At 36.0% G+C, this 10,293-nt stretch overlaps 1 protein-coding gene across 4 annotated transcripts; it reads right to left on the bottom strand.

The window, feature by feature from the left end:
* Positions 1-554: 554 nt before the first annotated feature.
* LOC122307369 (methyl-CpG-binding domain-containing protein 13-like) lies at positions 555-8,306 on the bottom strand. Of its 4 annotated transcripts, none has more exons than XM_043120229.1 (6): positions 8,077-8,299; positions 7,710-7,844; positions 7,503-7,598; positions 7,111-7,257; positions 1,410-1,559; positions 555-930 (listed from the first exon to the last, which is right to left on the bottom strand). In XM_043120229.1, exons 1-6 carry the CDS (start codon positions 8,158-8,160, stop codon positions 871-873), a joined length of 672 nt encoding a protein of 223 aa, XP_042976163.1. In that variant the 5' UTR covers positions 8,161-8,299; the 3' UTR covers positions 555-870. The 4 variants fall into 4 exon arrangements, with proteins under 4 accessions (XP_042976163.1, XP_042976165.1, XP_042976167.1 ...); XM_043120231.1 differs by having other exon boundaries at positions 1,415-1,559; positions 8,077-8,296; XM_043120232.1 differs by having other exon boundaries at positions 795-1,021; positions 1,415-1,559; positions 8,077-8,298.
* Positions 8,307-10,293: the final 1,987 nt, after the last annotated feature.

Raw genomic sequence — 10,293 nt, 5'->3', positions numbered from 1 at the left:
CCCGGTTTGTATCATTGTATGCCGTTGACTAAACCAACCCCTTCGAGTTATTCATGCCATCATCTTGAATGAATTAAACTATAAAATATGAGAGAAGAAGAAACCCCTCGTTCTTTGAATTTGACCATAAGTGACAAAGAATGAATCTGGACTTTCCGAACCAGGGGAATGGTTTGAAATCGTTAACATAACTCGGTCAAACAACTTCGTTTATAAAGATGTTAAGGCGTTTTATAAGATTTTGGGAAATAAGAGTAACAAAATTAATAAAAATATTATTAAGTTATGTTTTGAGATTTGAAAAAATTGAATTATTTTATTTTATTTTATTTAAAAATTTGAGAAAGTTGTAATGATTAGATGAAAAAATTAAAAATTAAAAATTTGAAATTAAAAAGTATTTTTGTTTGAATAATGTTTGAATGTTGAGATGAGATGAAATATGATAAAATGAGTTGAGATAATCATTGAAACCAAACGAGGCCTCAGAGTCCTAATCAAATTTTACTTGCCAAATGCAATGGCAATGATGCCTTGGAAACAAAATCACAAAGTAAACCAAAGTAACAAAGTCTGAGACTCGTTATATTATTAATAATGAGGAATTACATGAGAAGAACATGAAGATAACAAGGAGTCGAGGAGAGTGTATATGTTCGAATATCAAAGAAACAAACTCCTTTGTGCATTGATGGGAGAATGCATCAAATGCAATCAATGCGACTTTTCGTCACCTATGAACCGTAAGCCGCAAATGGTTTTACACAATACATACGCAGCATAGTAATGAAGAATTAGCAGATAACCTTAATAATGCATTAAGAAATTCAGAATCTTGCTGTTGTAATTCTGCATTAGCATTTAGACTTATTACTGCTGAAGAATGCTAGAACAGGTGTGAGCTGCTGAAATGGGTGTCCATTCTTCCTGCTGCATGTCGTGAATACATATCAGATGCAACATCTTAATATTGGCACCTAGAGTAAGGCACCCATGACACAACTTCCTAGACCTATGTTTCCTGTAGTTAACCAATCATTGGATGAAAATCTTTCTATCAGTTAAATGTTCCATTAAGCCCTAAATTAACAGATATGCATGTATTATTGAAAAGGAAATAGAATTAATTTCAACCTAGAACAAGCCAGATTCTAATATGATTTTAGAGTAATTGATTATTATCTTTAATCATTTGATAGCTTAAGCTTTTAGAGTAAATAATTACTAACAAATTTCATTGGAGATTTTTAAGGAAATTTGTGGAGTTTCACACTCTTTCCCATAATAAATATGGAACTGTAACAGTCATCCCCCACCCAAAGGAAGACAGTTATCAAAGAGAATTAATAGGAGCAAAAATGTAACAGCACTTAAATCATATCACAGTGAGTGAAATGGAAATTTAGGACCTTACACTGATCAGAAGTGCATTCAGAGAGGACAGACTTGAGTATCTGTTCATACTCCACCTTCTCTTCCGTCTTTGGGCTCTGATCGCAAATTTTCTGTTTCTCTGTGCTGCTGGGTTCTGGTTTCAGCTTCTTTGCAACAGCAGGTGACTAAGAGAGTAACCAGAAGAAGAGCCAGGTTGAGTAACTACATTTGTTCTTCGTCTAAAGCTCATAATGTGATAACAGTAAAAAGATCAAACATATATCCAAAGACTAGATAAGAGTTCAGTTATGAACGAATCTCCAAATCTACCTATTTTGAACGAGTCACGTGCTCAGACTAGTATATGGCAGACTTGAATATTTAACATTTATATGAATCCAAAAACATAAAAAACTATGTGACAGCTTAACTGATTTGCATCCAGATCACCAATAGCGTAGAGTAACTGTGCAAATGACAACTAAAATTAATTCACGGCAACTCCCCAAAGTGGGCAACAGATGAAAATCAGTTAAGCTGTCACATAGTATATAATTCACAGCTCTCCGAATTGCCAAGGAATCCCTAGCTGTGGCCCAAAGAAAAAAAGTGCTAACAAAAAATAATCTGAGTTCTAGTAGTGAGTGCTCCTTGTTTTCAAATGTCCGGTCATTTCGCTCCTTCCACAAGCACCACATGATGCAAATCGGGACCATTTTCCACACCGCTGCGATTTGTGGGAGACCTCATAGATTTATCCAGCTGGCCATGAGCTTTGTCACTATGGCTGGCATAACCCAAGCTAGGTCCATTCTATTGAACACTTCATTCCAAACGTTCCAACCACCTCACAATGCAATAGTAAATGATCCATAGTTTCACCATTTTTCCAACAAATGCAACGCCAATCTATTATGATCACCTTACGTCTTCGTAGGTTATCCGTCATCAAGATCTTACCCAATTCTGCTGTCCATGCAAAAAATGCCACTGTGGGAGGCACCTTGTTCCTCCATATCTTTCTCCACGGGAATTTCGTATTTTGTGGTTGTGTAAGAGACATATAGAAAGAGCGGACCGAGAATGTACCTTTGCTGATGGGAATCCACCACATCTTGTTTGCTCCTTGGATTCTCAGCCTCATGGAGTATAGAAGAGTAAAGAACTCATCAATGCTGCCAACTTCCCAATCCTGGGTGGCTCTAATGAAGTTCACATTCCAATGGACTAGGTTCCCAAATAACTCCATACAATCATCCACTGATGCATCTTTCTCAGTTGCGATCCTAAAGACTGCTGGAAAAGAATCCTTTAAGGCTTGGTCTCCACACCATAGATTAGTCCAGAATTTTAATCTAGATCCATCGCCCAACACCAATCTAGTATGCCGATTAAAGATCCCCCACCCCCTTTGAATTGTTTCCAAACTCCCACTCCATAAACCCCATGAACCTCCCTAGGGCTTCTGGTTCCGTATTATATCTCCACAACTACTTCCCAAGGAAGGCTCGATTGAAGATCCTCAAATTTCTAATACCCAACCCACCCGAAAAGACTAGAGAACAAACCTTATCCCACCTGACTAGATGGTACTTGAATTCTTCTCCTATCCCACCCCAAAGAAAGTCACAATACAACTACTCAATACGGTTCACCACACTTCCTAGAATGGGGAATATAGATAAAAAATACGTTGGTAAATTAGAAAGAATACTTGTGATAAAGGTGATCCTACCAACTTTCGAGAGAGAAAATCTCTTCTAACCTGCCAATTTGCATTCAATCTTCTCCACCATTGAATCCCAAATCGATATAAATCTTGCAACTGCCCCCAAAGGAAGACCAAGGTAGTTCATAGGAAGCGAGGAAACCTTTCATCCAAGGATACTAGCCCGCTACTTGATGTTACGAACATTGCCCACATGCATCAATTTTGATTTATCAAAGTTCACTTTCAAGTCGGATACTGCTTCAAAACAAATAAATAATGCCCTCAAAGTTCGAACTTGGTTTTGTTTTGCCTCACAAAAAATAAGTGTATCATCTGCAAACAATAAATGAGATAGGTTAATAGTGCCCCTATTAGGATCACCCAGCAAGAATCCCTCAATAAAGCCACGATTCACCAAGGCTAGAATCATTTTGCTAAGTGCCTGCATGACAAGAACAAATAGAAGTGGAGACAAAGGATCTCCTTATCTTAGGTCCCGAGAGCTATTGAAGTAACCATTTGGGCAACCATTCACCAATATAGAAAACCTCACTATAGAAATACACCATATAATCACGAACACCATTTCTCCCCAAAACCACACCTTTCAAGCACATATAGTAAGAACTCACAGTTTACATGATCATATGCCTTCTCTATATCTAACTTGCATAGGATTCTCAGTTGGCCAGATTTTAACCTACTATCAAGGCATTCATTAGCAATGAGGACTGAATCCAGAATTTGCCTATCTTTAACAAAAGCATTTTGGGGTTTTGTAATGATCCTCCCCAAAACCTCCCCTAGACGATTGGTAAGCACCTTAGAAATAATCTTATATATCTTATTCACAAAGCTGATAGGCCAGAAATCCTTCACCTCAAAAGCCCCAATCTTCTTAGGAATGAGAGCTATAACTGTGGCATTAAGATTAGGTTTGGGGAGTGAGATGAGAATTTTTTATTTTAGATGAAAGGTTAAAATATTATATTTTAATATTATTATTGTTTTGGGATTTGAATAAGTTAAATTGGAATTTGAATAAGTTGAATTGTTTATTATATTTTGTATAGGAATTTGGAAAAGTTATAATGATGAGATGAGATGAGAATTTTGTGTTTGAACTTAGTTACCAAACCTAACCTAAGGCTTTTCTAAAATTTCCTGACTGAAAAAAATTCTCGGAACACTTTCATTAAATCTGCCTCACCACATCCCAACAAGTTTGAAAGAAACCCATGGAAAAGCAGTCGGGGCCAAGTGCTTTATCTTTGACCATTCTCCTTATCACGGTATGGACCTCTTAACTCCTCAAATGGCCGCTCCAGCCACAGGACCTGCTGTGGATCTATGGACTCAAAGGCTAGTCCATTGAGTGTTGGCCGCCATCCCACCTGTTCAGAAAGTAGGTGTTCATAAAATCCCACAGCGTGCTCCCTAATCACTAGAGCCTCCATACATTCCACTCCATCTATTTTCAGCATCTCAATAGTATTAGTTCTCTTATGGGAATTGGCCACTCTATAAAAGAACTTTGTGTTGCGGTCTCCTTCTTTCAACCATAAAGCTTTTGATTTTTTATGCCAAGAGATCTCCTCCAATAACACCATCCTTTCTAATTCTGTCTTTAACTCAATCTTCCTAGCTGCTTCATCCATAGATAGAACCCGCCCCTCCTGTGTCCTCTCTACCTCCTAAAGCTCCTCTATCATAGACTTTTTACCATCTCCTACATTACCAAAATCTTGAGTATTCCATAGCTTTAAACCATTTTTTAGAGCTTTTAGTTTACCTGCACAAATGAAACTAAGAGTGTCACTAAACAGATAAGAATCCCACCATTGTCTAACCCTCTCCACAAAACCTTTAGTTTTCAAACACATATTTTCAAAATTGAAATATCGAGGCACAACTTGAATACCTCCACAATCTAGAAATAATGGAAAATGATCCGAACATAGACGAGGCAACCTCTTTTGACAAAGCTCCAGATAATGAGTTTCCCATTCCAATGACACTAAAAATTTGTCCAATCTAGACCACGTATGATTATTGAACCACGTATAAGTACCACCCATGAGAGGAATATCCATCAAACCTAGGCCGAATATACATTCCGAAAATTCTGTCATCGCTGGTCGTATTCTGCTGTCACCGGAACGTTCACTGGGAAATCTTGAAACATTAAAACCACCACCTATGCAACATGGCAAATTCCACCAGCATGAATTCAAGCAAGTTCTTCCCATAACATTCTTCTACTGCTGTCTATATTCAGCCCGTAAATACCAGCTAAAGCCCATAAATAATTGTCATCAACATTCCTAAAGGAACATGCCACAATATACTCCCCAATAAATTCCTCCATTTCCTCCATCACTCTTCTATCCTACATTCCTAAAACGCCTCCTAAGGCCCTGTCAGAAGCAATATAAACCCAATCCACGTAAGTACAGCTCCATAAACTCTTGACAATTCTCCTATGAATAAATTTCAGCTTAATTTCCTGTAAACATACTAGGTCCGCCTTCCATTCACGTAGCATGTTTTTCACCCGAAGGTATTTATTTGGCTCGTTGAGCCCTTGGACATTCCAAGAAACAATCTTGGGCTTCATAACTGGAGCTGACCCCCGCCCTTTAGCTCTTTCTCTACTTGAACTTGAACTGCCCTCATAGTTTAGGGACCAAGTTAGCCTCTTTAACTCCCTTTGTTTTTTAGAATCCGACTTCTTCGACTGGCCATGTCCAACTTCAATGACTGTTAATAAAGCCATGAATTGTTCCTCAAAACTCTCACATCCAATTCCAACACAATGCTGGATCTCCTTTACTTTATGCAGCACCCAGTTAGAGTCATTATTCTGGTCTGGCAGCAGATATTTTAATGGTATCACGCCCCCCCCCCCCCCCTTCTTAAGTCCATCTCATCTCTAAATGTCCACTGAGTCTTCATCAGCACAACAAGAGCTTCCACAGGGCAAATAAATCTTTCCTCCCCCTCGTAACGGTAATTCGCAACAACTAGGAGCCGAGAAGACCCCTCTGTGCTATGAAGCTTCTATCACCCTCCCTTTTTGTTGCATACAGCTCCTTCATCCCACTCCTCAAGCTTTCCTCCCAAGGTTCTGATGAATCATTGCACCACAGCTTTCCCAAGTCTTAGCTTGTTCATTACCCTCCGGCTCCTCTATGTGATGAGCACCGAGCCTCCCTCCATCAGAAAGAAGATTTTTTATTCAATGACTAATCTCAGCAGACCCCCCATGATCAGCAACTAAAATCCTATGCGTTCTACTATCCTTTCTTTGTTTTTCATCTTTTGGGCTGTGGAATTAGTTACTGAGCTGTGGTCGCTCATTCAGATTATAGACGAGTTTGGATGATGTGGCTAGACTACTTGGAATTCGAGTGAATTCTGTAGCAACCAAAGCTGAGTCATGATGTGCACCATATCATACAAACTCTTAGCTATGCACTGAACATGATCAATTTGCACAAGCAAAAGTTACAGCTACAAATTTGGACAATTCAAGATCTCGGGTCATGAAATTTTCATTACAATTGAAGTATTGAACCAAACTAAGCCAAAAACAAACTATAGAAAACAAAAAAGGGACTTGTGTCAGTCCAGGAAATTTAAGCTATATATACCATGGCATTAATTGTGATCTTTAGGGCCATTTCAGCTGACTTCTCCCCTAACACCCCCCCCCCCTCTTCCCCCCGCCAAAAAAATCCCTAAATCAAACAAAAAATCAGGCTAGACCTTAGTGGTTTGTTGTGAACTTATTTTTTTCTTTTCTTTTGTTATTAACTTCTTTGGTAACTTAATAAAAGCAAAGTTGAATGGATGTCACCCATCTAATTAAAAAATTTATACGTATTGATGTCATCCATCTACGAACAGGGCAACTCTAAAGTTGACATGAGAGAATGAAAGGTATTGCAGATGTGAAAAAGAAACTTTACCAAGTGATAAGATAAAGATATGAACTTGGTGAATTCAATCATGAACGGACTTACAGATATGTTATCATCTTCCAACTCCATACCAGCTATACTCATGTCCTTCGGCTTGTATGCATGCCTACCCAATTCCCCAGTTTGAACATAGCGAGCTGCATCCTTCAATGAGCGAAAGATATATCCACTGACAGGATCGGTGTAGAGCTGCAGATATCAAACAATAATTAAGGTCATATGAATTTCTGCGGCAGCCATCAATAATATCTAGAGGAAAACAATTCACAAATAATAGATGATGAAGCCAAGCATATGAAGAAACTAGCGAGATCTGGACGACCTATGTAAAATACATACAGAAAACTAGCAATTAAATGAACATGAAAAGTGTTGTAAACGAAAAAAAAAAGCAACATTAAACTAACAGAGAAAGAAATTAAAGTTTTAAGTACCGCATCTCTTCTGGTCTTAGGACCCTTTTTTGTTATTCTGACTTCTTTGATCCATCCTGGAGGTAACCCTTCTGCTATAGCTTTCTCAACTAAAACCTAGACCGCTTGAATAATCAAAGTTTTCATCTCCACATTAATAAGGTCTTAATACTAGATGATAAGAACAACAGTATCACGATGAGTAGATTGTGTTAGCAGCAAACAGACCTTTTCTGCAGATAGCTTGCGGGTGCCTTTTTTCTTCGGTCCTGGACTAGGATTGCGGACTTCTGGAGTGTTCAGATAGCGAATAACCTTTGCCCTGGAATCGAATCTCAGTCCGCCTGAGGGAGCAAAGTAATACTGCACAAGCACAAATGGTCATATATATACAATATAATATATATTATAACTTCTTGCTTCAACCACAAATAGAAACTAATCAGAAAAACAAAACCTAAAATAAATAGCCCCAACAGTAAAATCATATAGAGTATCTAGAAAATTTCTGAAACTTTAAGCTTGAAATGCGAAAACAAGTAGTAATCTTGTGACTCAAAAGAACATCTTACTTCTCATCTTTCTCTCTTCATACCTTATCTTTTCTGCCGTCCTTTCTCACCCTCACCTCCACGGTCCAACCCGGCGGAAGCCCGTCCTCAGAATTCTGGTCCGTCATTTTTCTTAGGAATCTGACTTCCTTCGTCAACGATCCTCGGGAAATGACTCTTTCTCTTCCCCCTCAAGGATGGTGCCGGTACGCCTCTTGGTAGGTAAGGAGTTTCTCACTTTTCTGAAGCAAAACTTTCCTAATTTACGTAATTACCCAGAATTAACGGTTGTTAATTTCAAGTTTGTCGTTTTATGCGTTATCCTAAATCCTGATCTCATCCCACGAGCTGTATAATAGATTAGTTGGGTTATTTTTTTAATATAAAAATAATTGATTATATAAATAGAATATATAAAAATAATTAAATATAACATAATTTTGAAATATAGTACGAACCAATGAGCTTTTTCTTCTGTATTACTTTGCCATCTGTCTCGTTTGGAGAGAGATTGTGCTTCCTGTACTTCAAAAAGATAAGGATAAGAGCACAAACATGGAAGAAAGCTGTTGTGGGTTTAAGATAAATTAATGATTATGTTAGAGAAATTCTAAATTTAAATCTTTGACTTTATAATTTATTCTGTGAGAGACCTCAAAAAGATATTCTTAAAGAAGAGTGAAGATTGTGTTTTTTATTTTTTTAAACATTTTTGGAGCTGTTGAGGTTAGAAGTCTATTTATAAGGATGTAAAAGCATTAATATTGGTTTTATTAAAAATTAATATATTTTTAAATTGTGATAAATTTATTTAAAATAAATTATATTAGATTGATTAAAGAGGTATTTGAGAAATTTTTAGCTACAATACTTGTTGTTATTCCTTTAAATTTGAAGGTCTACTATTCTACATTCAAACTAATATTTTATTTTAATTTTAATAGGTAATAATTTTATTTTATTTTATTTTAAATTAGTTGGAAATTAATTATTTAAGTACTAAATTAAACTATTAATGTTCATATGGTTAGTATAATTACAAAATATGAAGAAAAAAATTAAAATATTATTATTAAAAAAATAATATTATATTATTATTTTGATGAATCTAATGGATAATCCAATGTAAAATTATAAATATGAAGGTTTTGAATTTATGAAAAATGTGTACTTTTCATCAAATTTTGAAGATGAATTTGATAACTCCAATGCTAGTGCTAGCAATGGTTTATGCATCTTCATCTTTAAAATCACATCTTTTGAACATTGATTTTAAAGATGAAGAAAAATTCCTACATTGGATTATGTATTTTTTAACCAAATAATAATAAAATATTATTATTATTATTTTTCCCTAAAATCTGGATAGTCCAATAAATTCAAGTCAAATTCAATATCGAAGTCCAATAAATTCAATCTACCATATATATATTCAGCAACATAGAAAAATTCACACATACTCTATGTATGGTCTAATTTCATACAAATTCATAACTTGAAAAATTCTACTCTATATAAATTCAGTGTTTACAAAATACCATACAAATTCCACATATTTGAAGCAACACAGAAAAATCCATAGCAGCTCTATATGATTTATGTGTTCATACAAATTCACAACTTGGACATATCTATTACATACAAATTTAGTGTTTGCAAAATATATGTCATACAAATTCAACTTCCAACCAAAAGAGCCTCCATACAAATTTAAATAAATCCCATGTATCAAAATCAACTTAATAGAAAATCCACAAAATTGATTTTAATACAACTTGGCAGCTCCACATCAACAACCACCAGTACATAAATCTCATTCAGCTCCACAACACCATTCAGCTCCACAGCTCTCCACAGCAACCAGTAGTACAAAAAAATTATCGAATTTGGTGCAACCAGCAGTACATAAATCCCAAAATAATGTCACCACAGTACTTACAATTTCAAAATACCCAAAATAAGTAACCATAATCAAAACTACATACGAGATATTGACCAATTCCTTTGTTCCTCAGTGATCTCCATTTGAAGATTATGGAAATACTCTTGCTGCACACCATTCAGCGAATCAATTTCTTTGGACATAATTTCAATATCAATCTTTCTCTTTTTAAGAGTTACTAAGTCAGATCTATCTTCTTCAGCTTTAATTTCCAATTCAAGTTTTCTTCTTAAGAAGTAGTAACTCAGATCTTTCATTCTCATACTTTAATTGTGATTATCTTCTCTCCATCATACAAACCCTCCTATCATTTGTCATT

This window comes from Carya illinoinensis, chromosome 4 (assembly GCF_018687715.1).
Source record: "Carya illinoinensis cultivar Pawnee chromosome 4, C.illinoinensisPawnee_v1, whole genome shotgun sequence".
NCBI lineage: Eukaryota > Viridiplantae > Streptophyta > Magnoliopsida > Fagales > Juglandaceae > Carya > Carya illinoinensis.
Note: the sequence above shows the minus strand (reverse complement) of the source record. Positions and strands in the feature narration are given on the sequence as shown.

Coding starts and splice junctions, on each gene's coding strand:
- LOC122307369 (XM_043120229.1), bottom strand. CDS start 8,160: ATGACGGACCAGAATTCTGAGGACGGGCTTCCGCCGGGTTGGACCGTG. Junction 7,258..7,502: donor CTAAGACCAGAAGAGATGCG/GTACTTAAAACT, acceptor TGATATCTGCAG/CTCTACACCGATCCTGTCAG. Junction 1,560..7,110: donor TGGAAGATGATAACATATCT/GTAAGTCCGTTC, acceptor TTACTCTCTTAG/TCACCTGCTGTTGCAAAGAA.